Below are 16,129 nucleotides of genomic sequence, written 5' to 3'. Positions count from 1 at the left end.
TAATAATCATCAACATCATCAAATTTTATTTTATTTAATTTATGATATGAGAGAGCCGCCAGAGAATGACAGACAATGAAGAGGAGACCAACATTTGGATATTTCACATTTATTTCATTTATTTACCAAGGCCTTTCTTTAAAAAAAAAAAAAAAGAGGACATTTAGACATTGCTGTGCAGACATATGTGGTCAACATGCAGTCGCTGCTCACTGCATTTTAACGGTATCTCTCGGACAGAGCCAGAGCCAAGTTCTGCAGGAACTTGTCTACGGAGACGTGCACCTCAGCAGTGAAGTCGTTGGGGAAGTACATGGCCATGACCAGGATGATGTTGTGGGCCAGGATCTGTGGTTGTGCAAGAAGATGTCAGCAACAGGTGAAAAAAATGCTCAGTCTACATTGAAGATATAGGAAACATGGTCTGTGTCCTTTATAAACGAGAATATACCTTGAAGTTGGCAGGGTCCACTCTGAGCTTGAAGGCATGCAGCTCGCTGAGTTTGGTGAGGGCTCCTGGAAGATCATCCATTAGTCCCACAGCTTCTCCAACAGCCGCCATGATGGTGGCTCCATGCTTCCTCACCTGTGTGGATTCAGGAGTCAGGTCCACCCAGTGGCTGAAGTAGGTCTTAGTCTGTGGGTTAACAACCAGCATCCTGCCAGACGGGGATCAAATGCATAAATGATGGGGAAAAAAACAAGTGACAGCATGTACATTTAAAAAACAGAAGACTTGTACCTGCCCAGAGCCTCTGCTCCAATTTCAGCAGACTTTGGGGCCACTTTTTCCCAGATTTCCATCACCACGCGCTTGTCTTTCCCAGAGAGACTCATGTCTGCCTTTTCTTCAGGATTTCACAACAGAAAGAAAAAAAATGACTCTGATGTGACGATGCTGTTGAGGTCGATTGCCAACTGTCTTTTTTTATATCAAACCAAACTGTACCGCACCCATCAACCCAGACCACACCTCTATCATAGAAATTGACAGAGTTTCCAAAGCATTTCTTGAGATAAATGTAACCACTCCCCTCTCTATTTATCCATTTGACTCAATGATTTTGTATCACTGAAAATGTAATGGATTTGACTTTGTCTGCACATCCACTTAAAGAAAAACCTTGACATAAATTCTATGGAATAAATTACCGTAATATTTTCAAGCTGCCTAAAGAGCCATTTTAATGGCTTATACACTTAGTCTTTTAATACATTTGATCATTCAAGAACTCATTCATGATGGAAAATGTATCATTATGAGGATAGAGCTGTTAAATTAAGGCACAGTTATTTTCTTTTCAACATAAAACTTAATAGCCCATGTGACAGGAATATCTTTCATTGTGACGAAGGCTGAAGAGCAACAAAAGAGAGAGGATAAAAGGAGATTGTTGACATTTATTTAAAGACATTATATAAACATTTTGAAAATGTAAAATCAAACGAATATGCATGCTTCAGGTTATTTATTAAAATTTCATTAAGTAATTTTTCAATTTATCAGCCTTAGTGACAATCCACATTTTATTCTTATCAGTTTATTCCAGGCAGAGCTCCATTGCAGGTGACAACCCAACTTCTCCTCAACTCTGGACCAATCAAATGCTTCCAGGCCTGAGAGGTGTGGCAATGGGTAATTAATAAAAACCCCAGGAAAGGCAGGTCTTTGCTAAAGGTTTGTGATCAGAGGCTATCTCTTTTTTTCTCTCCAGAAAAAGCTCAAGAAAACTTTAACGTCGTCACCATGGTCCAGTGGTCAGGTCCTGAGCGCGCCGCCATCAGTTCCCTGTGGGGAAAAATCGATGTGGGGGAGATTGGACCCCAGGCTCTGACCAGGTAACCTGCCCATTCACATACACATTTATATACACATAGCTATATGTGTTTCTTTCTGTTCAGCACTCTGTAATTTATAGAGATGAAGTAATTATTATTATTATTGTTGTTGTTGTTATTATTACTATTATTAGTATTATATTATGATAGTTTTCTTGGAGCTTTGTATCTCCACATTCTTGTTATAGCGTGTCACTGATCAATGTCTTTCTGCATTGCATTTATCATTTCAGGCTTTTGATTGTATATCCGTGGACTCAGAGACACTTCACATCATTTGGCAACCTGTCCAGCAACGCCGCCATCCTGGGAAATGAGAAAGTTGCAGAGCATGGCAAGACAGTGATGGGAGGGCTGGAAAGAGCTGTGAAGAACATGGACGACATCAAGAACGCCTACACCAAGCTGAGCGTGATGCACTCTGAGAAGCTCCATGTGGATCCTGATAACTTCAGGGTAGGTGCCATCTCTGACTCTGCCTGCACTCACTCTAACTTTTCTTTTATTAGTTCTATAAATGCATCCCTGTCTTTCTGTTTCCCTCACAGCTTCTTGCTGAGTGCATCAGTGTGTGCGTGGCTGCCAAGTTCGGCCCCTCCGTCTTCACCGCTGATGTCCAGGAGGCCTGGCAGAAGTTCCTGGCTGTGGTTGTGTCTGCTCTGGGCAAACAGTACCACTGAGGCTCAGGAGAGGCAATCTCTCACATCCCGCAGAGAAACCTTTCCCGAATGCATCAAATAAAAGACAAATTGAAGACATGTATCTATGTGTGATCATTTATTCATGGAGGTGTGATTCTTATTTAGTTTTCTACTCATTGGCTAAGTGCAATTTTTTATTATAATTATTTACATAAATTCAATCAAATAGCAAAAAATAAAAAAAGAACAGCTAAAATGATGGGATAATGATCCATCGTCTGTCACTCAGGACAAACTCCTCTATCCTCAAGTCCATACAATCAGTAAATGTTTGCTTAATGCAGGATTTAAGTAAATTAGGTAAAATTTTATAATTCATACTGACTTATCTATTACAAGGAAAATACTTTTGCCCGCTATTTTGGTGTATTGAAAACTGTGCAGTTTGATATAAACGGGTGTGGTCATCTGAAATAAATGATACCAGAGCATCAGAATTCTGCATCATGGGGGCAGTGGCTGGAAGCCAAACTGAACCATTCTCTAAAAACATAGCTGGACAGGAAGGTGTTTAATAGAAATCTAAGAATTTAAATTAAATGTGAGTCTTGGCTCTCAGTGGTTTATTATTTGTTTTTATATGGTTTTATTTATTTATAAAAAGAAATGAAGGAAGAAAGAAAAAAAGAAAGACATTTGTGTTGGCTCTCTGTGGTTTTTTATTTATGATTATTTTTATATGGTTTTATTTATTTATAGAAAGAAAGAAGTTGGCTCTCGTATTTTCTTATAGTTTTAGTTATTCATAGAAAGAAAGAAAGAATGTGCTGGCTCTCTGTGTTTTTCATTTATTATCATTTTCACAAAGAAATAAAAACACATAGCATGTGTTGGCTCTCTGTGGTTTATGAATTATTATTATTTTCATACGGTTTTATTTATTCATAGCAAGCAAGCTGAGGGTAGGAATGTTATTGCCGCGATCGCTCGTTCCAGTCGACCACTTTTCAAAGTGACACAAAACAACTTGAGGAGCACAGTGATGTGCGCACAGATTTTACAGCTCTGCCTTAAAGTAGAAACTGCTGTAGTTTAGTATTCATGCCGAGTGTCGGTGTGAGCTGTACATTAATACAAGCTTCACTTGTTAGTTGGCTGAAGTTCACTGTTCGCTGCTGACTTTGTTTTGTGTCGTTAGGCTAACGCCAAGTTAGCTAGGATGCTAATATGATGCTAAACCCATCAACCGGTTTACCAGATGACCGCGAACCCATGTACGGCCGGTCGCAGAACAGCGTGTACAAAACTGGCGATAAAACCAGCCCCATTAGCGTCATACTGGTGAGCTCCGGCAGCCGAGGGAACAAGCTCCTCTTCCGGTACCCTTTCCAGAGAGCGGCCCAGTGTCCGTCATCTCTCACAGGTAGGAGGGCGAAGCATTAGCATCAACTAGCGGCTGTCAAATACCTGAGATTCTGTGGTATCAGAGGTTTTCTCTCACTAACTCTGGACCTAGTGATAGTAACACTTCACAGTCTGATCCAGCCTAATTCATCTGCTCAGCAATGTGTATTGTCTTTATACAGTGCACAGATTTCCAAGTGGCTGTAATCGTTCTTGCGCCTGCTGTGATTGTTGAGTTTAGAATGACCCGCTACACTGATTATCGACCTGAAGGAAAATCAGTCAGATCAAAAGTTCCTCAATGTTCTTGTGTGGATTTAGACTGTCTCAGTGCTGATGGTTTGACAGACAAGAATCTGTCTTTGCCCACAAGCTTTGGACAGTTGTGTGAATAAACAATGATAAACAATTAATATGACTATTGTTTTGTTGTTTTAAAAGCAGTGTCTTTTTTCATGTGCTGCTTTGTCCACACCCTGTAAAACACATCAAGCTGTTACACAAGTGGAAAACCAACTGAGATCTGACAATGAGGTGTCATGACATCACAAGATAACTTAGGAGTCAAACATTATATGGAAATGGCTGAACACATTGGAAAAGACCACAACAATGATATCTCATACCATAAGAGCCCTGAGTTTGACAGGAGAAAGTTTCACGCTGTCTTCGTGGTTCTCGACTTGACCAAATCTTTAACTGATGTGTTATTTCTCCAACTGGATTCAACATGTTAACTTACACTGTTATTTCTGTCCACAAGCTAAACAGCGGAGTCCGTATGCACTGAACACAACTGGGGATGGTCTTGAAGATCAGGATGGCGACTCAAGGTATGTGTTGGCTTTCATCTAATTTCAACAGATTTGTAGTAATAATTCAACTGACTGCAGCCCCTTCTGAGATCCACATGACTCTTACTTTCAAAATGTATTTCTTCCTTTTTCTTCACCTCCCCAAAGAAACTCTTTGAGGTACTGGCCCATGGTTAATGTAGCTCATGGGGTAAGGGGGTTAGGGTTTGGGTCTCTTGTTGGTCTTGTACTAATTGGTGACAATTTAAAACATATATCACCTCACTCTGTGTTACACTTAAGGTGTAACCCGAGCCAGTGATATTAATGAACACTTCAATACAGGGTTAAAATACGTTATATAAGAAGTTTATTTTTATTTTTTAAAGCACTGGTATTGGATCGGCACTCAGTATCAGCCGACACACAAAGTCCGGTTATTGGAATCAGTATTCAGAAGGGAAAAATGGTATTGTAACATGTCTAGCCACACGTGGGACCGCTTGTAGACTTTTAACACGTCAGCCCATGAGGCGTAATCGGATAAACTCTGGGACAACACCATCAAATGTATTTTTTCCCCACTGACCTCATTTCAACCAGGCTTGTGTACTCCAGTTTAACAGGTTGATTCATGTTAAAATATTTTGTCATGACAGTTTGACATTTACGCTTACATGTTCACATAAAGATTTTTTGTTGTTAGTCACCCAAAATGACATAAACCCTTGGACGGGGTTAACTGGAAGTTCGCTTGAATCAACATGCACACCAGCAGACTGACATCGCGGTATCACATGTTTGTTCGGATTGTTTTAATGTGCATTTTATGCATCCAGCCCAATTGTTTGTTGCATTTTCCCTTTTGTTTGCTTTTTTCTTCTTTTTTATGGCCCAATTCGCATTTCAGGGAACAATCTCCACTAACTGATGAACAGTTGGTAGCAGGGTAAGACCAAACCATTCTAAACCACCTTTCCTCCGCTTAGATCACCCCTGTCTTTTTTTTTTTACCCCCTTCTTTCCTAATTTGTGTCCTATATGGATCCCCAACCCTAATCTAAAAAGAATCCTCGTAAATAGTTTGTAGCAGATCCAGTGAATCAGTGTGTGGTTAATTGGGAGTTCAGTGTTGCTTTCCTCTGTACCGTGTGCCTTTTTGAAAAGAATAAAATAAATGAATCCAACATTTTATCACAATAATTACATTTAAAATAATTATAACTTAAGTTTGAATTAATATTATTCTAATTAACTCTACCATTATAAAACAAAATGGAAATCAAACTACAAAACCTTCTTCTCAAATTGTTTTAGGAAGGTAAGTCAACAATGAGTTATAATTTTATACTGAAAGTCATCGGCTTGATTTTCATCCCTTTGATTGCAGCATGAGTTACTCCAGTCAAACCAGCATGAGTCTTTCACATTCTATATACATACAGCAACTTCACTTTTTCTGCCAGGAGAGCTCTTCTTCTTTTCTCCTCTCCAGTAGCCACACAAGCCTTTTTAATTTATACTCTAACTGTCGAATTATATTACAGGCAGATGCATCTGATTAATGCAACCCCTCTTGTAGACAGGACTGTGAAACATGTACACAAACTGAGCTAATTTAAACTTTCGCACTTGTCCCAGCTGTCTCTGTGCTCTAACCTCTCTTCCCACCCTGCACACTTTCTCATCGAAGCTGATCATCCTTCTTTAAGGTTCTCTGACATCATCCTCGCCACCATCCTGGCCACCAAATCCGACATGTGTGGAAAGAAGTTTGAACTGAAGATAGACAATGTTCGGTTTGTGGGTCACCCAACTCTCCTCCAGCATCCACCCATCATTCAGGTAGGAATAAATGAGGCCATATGAAAGTATGTAGGGTAATTCTGTAAACTAAAATGTCAGTAAAGCTGCTTTCAGACATGCACTGAAGTCCATGCATTTTCTTGAAATGTCCCATCATAGTGTTGATGCGTCTTGCCATCTGGCTTTGATGAAGCTATGTGGTCATTTATCACTGATCCTCTAAATGATTGTCAGCTTTGAATTTTGGCAGATCTTAGCCTCAGCAGTGCCCCCTACTGACAGGTTCTTCTTAGTCTGAAGATTTGCTGCCTGTGTGGCAAGGATAAAGGTATTTCACTGGGGATAGTGAAAATAGAGAAAATGACAAAAACATGTAGAAGCAATGTGGTGTATTTACAAAGTCTGTTTGGTCAACACTTGCCCGACACAGTCTCAACAAAACAAAACCTTTCAGCAATCTCAAACTCGGTTGATTTATTGCTGAATTATTGTCCTCTGTTGCACATCATTGTACTTGTACAGCTTTTATTCAACATTTATGATTGGCCTTCTGCTAATGCTAACTAATGCAATCTAATACAGGTTATACTTTACAACAATTCAGCTTATTATGAGAACTTTGAGAGAGGTGTTGTTTTAAATGTATTGTCATTTTAGAATTTGTAGTTTAAAGTGCTGTTGAACTGCAATGCATTGCATGGACAGGTGTTATTTTGTCCAGCCTATAATACAGTTCAACAGCACCTTAAACTGCATCCTCCAAAATGACTATACAGTTGAATTAAAAGTAGTTTCAGTAAATAAATTAACAATATAACCTTCATGAAGGAGTCCTGTATTAGAACGCACTTACCTAATAAACTGACTTGTCTTATTTGCTCATATTATTATAAACCTTATTTACATTATGCTTCATTTAAAAATATGTCTTGTTTCAATGTAGGTTTCTAAAACAGATCCTTCACCAAAGAGAGAGATGCCCACGATGATCTTGTTTAATGTGGTTTTTGCACTAAGGGTATGAAAATACTTTTTTTTTTTTTATTGTTGAGAATCATTGTGACATTTTGATGGTTTGTGTGTTTGTTAACATAGAGAGCTATCAGCTAATATAATAGTACAGAGTTTATATGTTAATATTCTAATATTACAACTTAATTAAAAACTTTTGGCACAATTAAGTCAGCTGAGTGTGGGTGGGACACATACTTGTTGTGTTCTGTTAATCTGTGTGGTGTGTGTGTGAGTGATAATATTCCACTATACTTTATCTATGAGAGCATTGGAACTCTTAGGGCGGCAGGGCCAAGCAATTATGCTTCATCATGCCGGCCTACAAGGCGCCGCCTGTTCCTGCCCATGCTGAGTCACTGTACCTTGTAAGTGTCAGTAAAGCTTAGATGGGGGAAATGCACACTAATGTTTTTTCAGTGATATCTGCCTAGTAACTGAGGTGCTTGAACCCTGGCAGATCATAAAAAATACATTCTCATTGAGTGTTTTCCCAGTGTGGGTCCAGTTTAGTTCAAATGTTTACACCAGCAAGTAATTTTATGTCAATCTGCTTGTTCTTTAATTTAGTGATCTTATTACACAAAAAGTACCACCAGAGCTTTTTCACAATGCAAAGAGATCACATCGGTGATGACGATGAGCCCAACATCGAAAATAACAATGTTTCATCAAAATCTTCTTTTAAAGTTTCATGCTGTTTTAATTAGCGTATTACATGCTGAGATCTTTACGTCACATGAAGGTCCATGTATGATTGACATAAATGTTGAGCTACACATGGTGTTGTAAATGTAGTATAATGTGTAAGCATTGAGTTGAGTACATACAACATGTTTTTATATTTGCTCCCTCTCATCTTTGGCCTCTGCAGGCAAACGCCGACCCCTCCGTCATCAGCTGCATGCACAACCTGTCGCGCCGAATCGCCATCGCTCTGCAGCACGAGGAGCGGCGCTGCCAGTACCTGACCAGAGAGGCCAAACTGATGCTGGCCGTCCAGGATGAGATCACTACCACGACTGAGAGTGAGACGCACACTCCTCACACCTCAGACCTGACAGCAAATTTACTGCAGTGTCTTTTTCATTATAGAACAATGCAGCTTGTCAGTATTTCAACTGTATGGTGATGCGTTATTGTTTAATCACTTTAGTTTAGGAGCTCATTAACTAAAAAATAACACAAGATCCCTGTTTTTCTTTTCTTTGACAGCAGCGGATGGAAGCCCCCAGTCCCCATTTAGACAAATTCTTCCTAAATGTAAACTAGCCAGGGTCCTGAGGGAGGCATATGACAGGTGTGTGATTAGGCTTATTGTTGTATTAATTTGTTTCACAATTTCTTTCTCTTTTCTTTCCATACACAGTATATATTGTCCACATAGCTGACTCTGATATTGAGGTGTACAGCTAAGATAATGCAAGAAGTGCTCAGTCATGTTTTGCAATATCTGTCCATAAACTGATGTTTGTTTCCTGAAATTTTGATTTAATAATTACATTTTTAATGGAAAATAATGATCTTATGTTTATTCATTAAGAAAACACTGTCATCTGATGTTAATATTAATCATGATATTGATGATGTTTCAGCCTTTGTACAACTGGTGTTGTACGACTACATATTAACAACTGGCTGGAGGTGAGTTTCTGTTTACCCCACAAGATCCACAGGATTGGTGGCAACCACATACCCCCAGAGGCATTAGAGTGCAGCCTTAAGGCCATAAGGTGTGTTACAGTACGCTTTTTTTTTTTACCTCATCATTATATTTGAACAGGAGAAGACTATCTTGCTTACACTAAATCATATAGGGAATTTTTTCACACTCTGAGTTGAAGCTTTTAAAATAACACCTCTGGCAGCACCTCTGGCAGCAGCTGCAAACTATTATGCTAAAAATGTCTTTTCACAAAGAACCACAGATACTCCACCCAGCAGCCCCCTTCTCACAGCATAAATACATATCACAAGTTATCATAGAGGAAACATTTCCTGATGTTATATTTAAATGAGGCTCCTTTTAAGCTATTATGTGTAATTTACTATTAGTTGTTAGTATTTTTCCCTCTGTTTCTGCCCATAAATGCAGAACCCTAGCGTTCATTTCTAATTTAATTCGGCTGCAAGTCCTTAAAATGAGTCGTTGTCATCTTAGAATGTGACAGGTTGAATATCTGAACTTGATCTGGTTAAAGAAATAATAAGTAATGAAAATAAGTAATAAACTCATGACTGTGACAGACCCTATACGTGACCATCTCATTTAACAGGATCATTATAATTCTTAATTTGTGTTATTGGATACACTCTTAATCTACTCATTTGTTATGTCAAAGTATTGACAGAGCGTTCCAAACATCATTCACAGGTGATTAAGAGTATTATTTTGTTAACTCCACTGCTCTTGACATAATATTTTATTGTCTGTGGGAACCATACTGCCACCTATTGTTTCCTCATCTTTACTACAGTAGAGTTGTGATCAGCATCTGCTTCTCATTTTCATTCCTGTATTTTGCAGCTGAATAAAAAATGCATAGGTCATTTTTATTTCATCATATTTGTCAGTTTGTGCTCTGTGATATAATTTTTTCTGTTCATTGGCTGGCACTAAAGCTGCATCTTATATTGTTTGATCCTCCAGACCGTATCACGCTCTGTTGCTACTGGAAAGTGAGAAGGCTCTACTCAGTCAGCTTCCTCTGGACTGCTCGCCTGCAATGGTCCGTCTCATCAAGACCTGCTCAGCGGTGAAAAACCTGCAGCAGCTTGCCCAGGACGCTGACCTGGCCTTACTCCAGGTGCAGACCAGTCGCACATCATTGCTGCTCTTTATAAGACAACTCATCTTACACATACTTATTTATAATCTAAAAAAATATTCATCGCAGCATACAATGACTAAGCTCATTCAGTGATCACAAATAAACAATTCAGTGATTGTTTTGTATTTCAAAACATTTTCTTTTAAATGCGAATCCTAAATAGCAATTCATGCACGTAATACTAATATTAGTGTCTGAGATGTAATACAAACTATACTAGTAAAGGAGGTTACTCTGTCGATGGTGTCTTACCACCATCTAGTGGGCAATATATATACATTCAGTACCTCTTCAAAATGAGAAGTTACCCTTATTTTCCTTCAACACTTTTTAATGGTTTTGATGCTCATGTTTAGTTGCTGTTATTTCATGTCATTGATTGTATTTGCAAAATATTTCCCACTCAGATCTTTCAAATCGCTGCACACTTGGTTTACTGGGGCAAGGCAATCATCATCTATCCACTGTGCGAGAACAACGTGTACATGCTGTCTCCCCATGCCAACATCTGCCTGTGAGTGTCCCTGATATGTGACCGCCAGTCGTCTCTACTGGTTTCTACACAACTAATGACATAATGATAATAAATAATATTGCTGTGCACCCACCTAGCTTGCACTTCAGCATGAGTTATTAAATAACTAGAACTCTATACAATAGACTTTCCCTTACAAGGCTATGGAAAATGTATTCAAAATTGTTGTGTTAATGGTCAAGCTCTGTGTTGTGGAATAACATGTTCTGTCTCTCCCTGGACAGATACTCGCCGCTGGCTGAGCACTTTGCTCAGCAGTTTCCTGGTCATGATCTTCCAACCATGTTAGCCAAGTTCTCACTACCTGTCTCACTGGCTGAGTTCCGAAACCCCCTGGAGGCTCCTGCACAGGAGGTAGGATTATTGATATGTAGTAGTATGTTAAATATAATATTAATATTACAAAGGACTGGTTGTGACCGAGTGAGACAACCTCCTTGGCTTTTATTTTGTCATCATCTGTTTTTTCTTACACATAATGACATCATTTGATTTTAAATAAAAAAACAAATGAAGTGACATTATTTCCCAGTGAGTCCATCATATGTACAGGGCTAATACTATAAATGTAGATGGTGTCTTGTAAAGACAGGCCCATTGGATGTTCACCTGTGACCCATCGAATTTTGGCAGAGCATCAGTTTGAGCATCAGGGATGAATTATAAATGGCAAAGGGACATCAGCTCCAGCGTCTGCAGCTTCCATTTTTTATGAGAACAAGATCCGAGCCGTGGTTATTTCTTCTGCCTCTATTTTGAGCTTTTGTGTTCCCCACGACTGAGTTAAAACATATTTGACCTGGTTGGGCACATGAGCGTGTTCAGCCTCACTGCCTCACTGGTTTGATGTTTGTCCTCGACTCCACTTGTAACGGCTATGCTTGACTTGTAATTTTTGCTGCTCTGCCCTTGACCAGGCCCAGCTGATCCAAATGGTGGTGTGGATGCTTCAGCGCCGCCTGATGATCCAGCTGCACACTTATGTCTGCCTGCTGGTACCGCCGAGTGAGGACGAGCCTGGGCTGAGGGAAGAAGACCCTCCACTGGCCGCCAGAGTAGGAGGCCGAAGTCTCAGCACCCCTAGTGCTCTCAGCTTCGGTTCCCCAAGTATGTCCTCTTTCAGCACGCTTCTCTGCCACTTTTCTTTCAGGTGTATCAAATACATAATCTTTGTCTGTGTGTCTGTTCTCTGTTTGTAGCCAGCAGCGATGATATGACCCTCACCAGTCCTAGTATGGACAACTCCAGTGCAGAGTTGCTGCCTGGTGGAGACTCTCCACTAAATAAAAGGATGACGGAGACGCTGCTGGCCAGCCTGTCAGAGCATGAGAGGCAGGTTATTCTTAACATCCCTGCAGCACAAAACCCAGAGGATCTACGGATGTTTGCCAGGTAACCAAACTTGCCTCTAATAAACATATATTATATATATTTAATTTTTTGCTTTTGTATCAAACGTTTCTACTCTTTCCTTTGCTCTTTGCTTTATTGCAGTGAGATGAACAGATGGTTTATAGTCTTAGGGAAGATCCAGTGAGAAATTGTATGAATAAAGATATTTGTGTAATGATTTGGAAAATAAGTTATTTTAATTGCATTCAATTTTGAGAAATTTAATTGGAACTACTGTAGAGATAATATTCCAGCTGTTAGCTGAGAGGATTGAAAGTAGGATGTGAAGGAAGCAACAATCAGGGATTCTGACACCTTCTGAACAATAACAATTTTTTTTATACACGAGCTGTGAAAGTCTTGTCTCATGGTTGATATATGGAGTTAATGATCCAGAAGAATGACCCACTCCTCTGCCTGTTGTGTTGACTGCTTTCAGGCTGCTGCACTATTTCCGGGGGCATCATCACCTGGAAGAGATTATGTACAATGAGAACATGAGGCGCTCGCAGCTCAAGACGCTGTTTGACAAGTTCCGCAGTGTCCTTGTGGTGACCAACCATGAGGATCCCATTATTTCAATCTTCCAGTCACCCATGGAGTAATGGCACAGCGACGTTATCTGCTCTCACCAACTGGAAATGATGAGCACTTAATAGTCTGCTGTGCACACAGCAATATCAGGATTTCAAAATCTGACTACAAAGTGCTTGCATTAATGTGTGCAGATTTACAAGGTCTAGAAAGTGTTTTAGCTCTACGAGCCAAATGTTTGTTTACAATATTAAATTATTTTGTACATAACAGAAAATACCTCAAGTGTTCACTGTGAATATTTCTAAGATTGGTGTAGAGGGGTTTTAACCTCATCGTCCATTCTCCCAGATGTGTCCGATCATCTGTACTGACCACAGAGGGGCACACAGACTAATCATCATTCCAGACCTCCAGATACCTCTTGCCAGGAATCCCAGAGGTCGAGGGAGAAGGAAAGAAAGGGAAGACTCTAAACATGAGACGGTCTGTTTTTGCTTTGAGGGAAGCAGAGCGTTCCAAACATCTGTAAAACCACTGACAGGAGAATTGTCCAAGTTTGTATGTTTATTAAAAAACACAGATGGAAGAAAGAGAGAGTACAGATGCGTCACAGAACAGATTTTTACAGGCACTATCTGAATTTAGAATCTTAACTGATCATGGATTTTATTTTACCATCTTGACCTCCTTTATTTAAAGATCAAAATGATGTAATGGAGTAAAAGGAGAACATTCTGTAGTTTTTATTCTGCTTAAATGGTAAAGGGAACAGATGGGGGAGTATTTTTCAGGAATCATCCTGTTAAGTCCTTTTGACGTTGCTCTGTTCTCTGTCAGGCTGCACATCTGAGGAACCTAAATCATTTATTGCATTTCCAGACTGAGGCTGTCTCTCTGCTTCTTTATTCAATACACTAACACAGGGGTGCCCTCGAAGATAAAACCGCCATGGCTTCTTGGCCCATTCGCCATGGGACTCGATTCCAACACGTGGTGCTGATACTATATCGTACGTTTCAGCTGGACTTGTGTTGGGGTCCCCTTCCAGCCAGACCTCTGGATCTGAGGCCAGGTCTCGACGGTCAAAACAGCGCAGTATATCTAGAGCTTGGCACAGCTTCGAAGGCCCATTGCAAAGCTCTTTGTCCTTAAGTTGTCGGGCACCCTCTTTGCGTCTGGCTGCCCTCAGTTGCCTCATGTAGGACTGACCCTGTAGAGGCTCGATGGAGCGCAGCAACACAGCAGCACCCTCCCCTGGGACAAACCAAACAATATGCATAAGTCGGCATGGCTCCATTTCGTCTCCTTCCTTTTGCCCTTTACCCACCGACAATAAAAAATACAACTTGATACGCACAGTAGCAGTTTAACGTCATACTAATGATACACTTGGAAGAGAAAGCATTTTATAACAGTTTTATAACATTGTTTTTCTGTTTGCATGCATCAGTAGACATGGCTATCGAAGTGAACACAACATGTGGCAGGTATTCCTACTTTTAAGTCATCTCTGGTTCGTAATGCTTTTACCTTCACTGGACACATTCATGCAGAGGTGGATGCCATAAATGGGATACACATAAATTGTGCCTGGCTTCATGAACATGGCCGTGTTCCTCTTTGTGCGTTTGCCTCCCGCTGAGTGTGAGGCTTGGTCCTCTCCGCCGAGGTAGGCTTCAGTTTCCACTACAGTACCTCGCAGCTCAGCGCCATCTGCAAACCTGCGGACCAGCACCTGCAGGGATAAGGAATGAGGTAGATTGTGTTTATACTCATCATTGATTAGCTAATACACAGAAGGTTAATTGACAACAAAGTTTATCATTCATTTAGCAAAAATGGAAAAAAGAATAACATTCTGTAAAATGAAAAAAAAAAAAAGAATTGTTGGTTTTGGACTGACGATATCTGACATTTAAAGATGTGATAAAGGGTTCTGGGAGCTTGTAATGTCCTTATCACAAAAAACAGGCATCTTTGGCATTTCATAGTAGAGACTGACCAATTTATCAGTTGGCCGATAACACTGGCTGACTTTTACAGACATATTGTTATCTGTGTTTATGTTTGCTGATATGAAAATGTTTAATTCACAATCACACTTTTTTGAAAAGGATTTGAAAATTTTATTTTAGGATTATTGCCATTTTTTTATCTATTGATATATTGCCCAATATATCAGTAGTTGAAATTGTTTACTTCATATTGGCATCATCCCCAAAAATGCAAGTTGGTCAAACTTTATTTAATAGATGAAACATTTCATTGAAATTATGAGATAACATACTCCTATCAGTCCCTGTTGCAGCAGCAAAGGGGTAAGGATGAATAAGAAGCATCCGTAAAAAAGTTAACAGATAAGTAAACGTGCAAAATGAACATAAGCAAATATAAAAATTGCAATATATAAGCTATAAACGGGATATAAACAATGTAAATAAATGCAGGAAAAAAAGTGTGAGTTGAATCAGTGCTGGTTGTAAAGTGTGACAGCAGCAGGAAGGAACAAAAAAAAAAAAGAAGTTATTACTTGTAATTTATCTGGACCTGGATTTTATTGTTGTCTTGGGTTTTGTAAGAACATTCAGTTTATGGTTGACGGTGACAGCAGCTGTGTTACATCCACAGGTCTGACAGATGCATTAAAGGAGGCCCCGCATCACCAATACTCCACATGCACTTGTTAAACCATCGTATTATCCCCTGCAGAGCATTAGATCGCCTTCAGCAGTCATTCAGAGGATAACACACAGGTCAGGCGTCAGTCACTTACCTTTCCGAGGAATGCTTTAGCCAGACTGATACAAGGCTGCTGGAAGAACTGCTCTCCCAGTCTGAGCTGCAGGTCGCTCCCAGCTGAACTCTCACTTCTCTTCTCCTCTTCCTCACACGTCTGCTTCTCACGTGTATTTACGTCTCGCTCACCTGCTGCAGCCGCCAGCTTTCTTTTCCTGCCTGCCATGACGTCATCAAAAACCACTTAAACCACACTGTCTCTCTGTAAATGTCAGAAACACGTTGATACTGTTTTTGACCTTTTCATGATGATGTGTGAGTGTTGTCGTAGTTAGCACCGGAGCTAGCACACAGGAAGTCAATTACTGTTTTGAATCTCTTAAAGGAGCCGCGCACCCTTTCTCCTGGAGGATGTGAATCGGTGTTCGATTATTGATCGATGGAGAACTTACACTTGAGCTGGTGAATATCTCCAACAACCTTTTCACCAAATCACTAACTTAACATTTCTTCTTATGAGCCCCTGCTTCTATAACTTTCTGTCTTTCTTTCTATCTGTCTGTCTTTCTGTCTTTCTTTCTATCTGTCTCTCTTTCTGTCTTT

At 39.9% G+C, this 16,129-nt stretch overlaps 4 protein-coding genes across 12 annotated transcripts; 2 read left to right on the top strand and 2 right to left on the bottom strand.

The window, feature by feature from the left end:
* Positions 1 to 93: 93 nt before the first annotated feature.
* Positions 94 to 1,067, bottom strand: LOC109634204 (hemoglobin subunit alpha-A-like). Its single transcript, XM_020094522.2, has 3 exons — positions 743 to 1,067; positions 452 to 659; positions 94 to 348 (listed from the first exon to the last, which is right to left on the bottom strand). The coding sequence occupies exons 1-3, from the start codon at positions 835 to 837 to the stop codon at positions 220 to 222; spliced, it is 432 nt and encodes a 143-aa protein (XP_019950081.2). The 5' UTR covers positions 838 to 1,067; the 3' UTR covers positions 94 to 219.
* A 500-nt stretch (positions 1,068 to 1,567) lies between these two features.
* Positions 1,568 to 2,597, top strand: LOC109634200 (hemoglobin subunit beta-A). Its single transcript, XM_020094517.2, has 3 exons — positions 1,568 to 1,839; positions 2,073 to 2,295; positions 2,388 to 2,597. Exons 1-3 carry the CDS (start codon positions 1,748 to 1,750, stop codon positions 2,517 to 2,519), a joined length of 447 nt encoding a protein of 148 aa, XP_019950076.2. The 5' UTR covers positions 1,568 to 1,747; the 3' UTR covers positions 2,520 to 2,597.
* Positions 2,598 to 3,469: 872 nt separating this feature from the next.
* Positions 3,470 to 13,064, top strand: nprl3 (NPR3-like, GATOR1 complex subunit). 9 transcript variants are annotated; one of them, XM_069525631.1, is made up of 14 exons: positions 3,479 to 3,903; positions 4,648 to 4,717; positions 5,589 to 5,627; positions 6,391 to 6,523; positions 7,428 to 7,502; positions 8,370 to 8,523; positions 8,714 to 8,795; positions 9,091 to 9,228; positions 10,146 to 10,302; positions 10,734 to 10,840; positions 11,086 to 11,215; positions 11,779 to 11,968; positions 12,061 to 12,253; positions 12,693 to 13,064. In XM_069525631.1, exons 1-14 carry the CDS (start codon positions 3,708 to 3,710, stop codon positions 12,856 to 12,858), a joined length of 1,830 nt encoding a protein of 609 aa, XP_069381732.1. In that variant the 5' UTR covers positions 3,479 to 3,707; the 3' UTR covers positions 12,859 to 13,064. The 9 variants fall into 9 exon arrangements, with proteins under 9 accessions (XP_069381733.1, XP_069381732.1, XP_069381731.1 ...); XM_069525630.1 differs by having other exon boundaries at positions 8,711 to 8,795; XM_069525638.1 differs by having other exon boundaries at positions 3,498 to 3,903; positions 7,428 to 7,863; positions 8,711 to 8,795.
* Positions 13,065 to 13,339: 275 nt separating this feature from the next.
* On the bottom strand, positions 13,340 to 15,888 carry mpg (N-methylpurine DNA glycosylase). The gene is made up of 3 exons (XM_069525639.1): positions 15,564 to 15,888; positions 14,321 to 14,525; positions 13,340 to 14,044 (listed from the first exon to the last, which is right to left on the bottom strand). The coding sequence occupies exons 1-3, from the start codon at positions 15,750 to 15,752 to the stop codon at positions 13,593 to 13,595; spliced, it is 846 nt and encodes a 281-aa protein (XP_069381740.1). The 5' UTR covers positions 15,753 to 15,888; the 3' UTR covers positions 13,340 to 13,592.
* Positions 15,889 to 16,129: the final 241 nt, after the last annotated feature.

The sequence above is a fragment of the Paralichthys olivaceus genome, chromosome 5 (genome assembly GCF_024713975.1).
Source record: "Paralichthys olivaceus isolate ysfri-2021 chromosome 5, ASM2471397v2, whole genome shotgun sequence".
NCBI classification, from domain to species: domain Eukaryota; kingdom Metazoa; phylum Chordata; class Actinopteri; order Pleuronectiformes; family Paralichthyidae; genus Paralichthys; species Paralichthys olivaceus.
Note: the sequence above shows the minus strand (reverse complement) of the source record. Positions and strands in the feature narration are given on the sequence as shown.

Excerpts from the sequence above, each read along its gene's own strand:
- LOC109634204 (XM_020094522.2), bottom strand. The coding sequence starts at position 837 with ATGAGTCTCTCTGGGAAAGACAAGCGCGTGGTGATGGAAATCTGGGAA. Across the intron at positions 660-742 it reads GGAGCAGAGGCTCTGGGCAG|GATGCTGGTTGTTAACCCAC; the intron begins GTACAAGTCTTC and ends CCCGTCTGGCAG. Across the intron at positions 349-451 it reads TGGACCCTGCCAACTTCAAG|ATCCTGGCCCACAACATCAT; the intron begins GTATATTCTCGT and ends GCACAACCACAG.
- LOC109634200 (XM_020094517.2), top strand. The coding sequence starts at position 1,748 with ATGGTCCAGTGGTCAGGTCCTGAGCGCGCCGCCATCAGTTCCCTGTGG. Across the intron at positions 1,840-2,072 it reads GGACCCCAGGCTCTGACCAG|GCTTTTGATTGTATATCCGT; the intron begins GTAACCTGCCCA and ends TTATCATTTCAG. Across the intron at positions 2,296-2,387 it reads TGGATCCTGATAACTTCAGG|CTTCTTGCTGAGTGCATCAG; the intron begins GTAGGTGCCATC and ends TTTCCCTCACAG.
- nprl3 (XM_069525630.1), top strand. The coding sequence starts at position 3,708 with ATGATGCTAAACCCATCAACCGGTTTACCAGATGACCGCGAACCCATG. Across the intron at positions 10,303-10,733 it reads CTGACCTGGCCTTACTCCAG|ATCTTTCAAATCGCTGCACA; the intron begins GTGCAGACCAGT and ends TTTCCCACTCAG. Across the intron at positions 11,969-12,060 it reads TCTCAGCTTCGGTTCCCCAA|CCAGCAGCGATGATATGACC; the intron begins GTATGTCCTCTT and ends CTCTGTTTGTAG.
- mpg (XM_069525639.1), bottom strand. The coding sequence starts at position 15,752 with ATGGCAGGCAGGAAAAGAAAGCTGGCGGCTGCAGCAGGTGAGCGAGAC. Across the intron at positions 14,526-15,563 it reads CTAAAGCATTCCTCGGAAAG|GTGCTGGTCCGCAGGTTTGC; the intron begins GTAAGTGACTGA and ends TTATCCCTGCAG. Across the intron at positions 14,045-14,320 it reads CATGAATGTGTCCAGTGAAG|GGGAGGGTGCTGCTGTGTTG; the intron begins GTAAAAGCATTA and ends GGTTTGTCCCAG.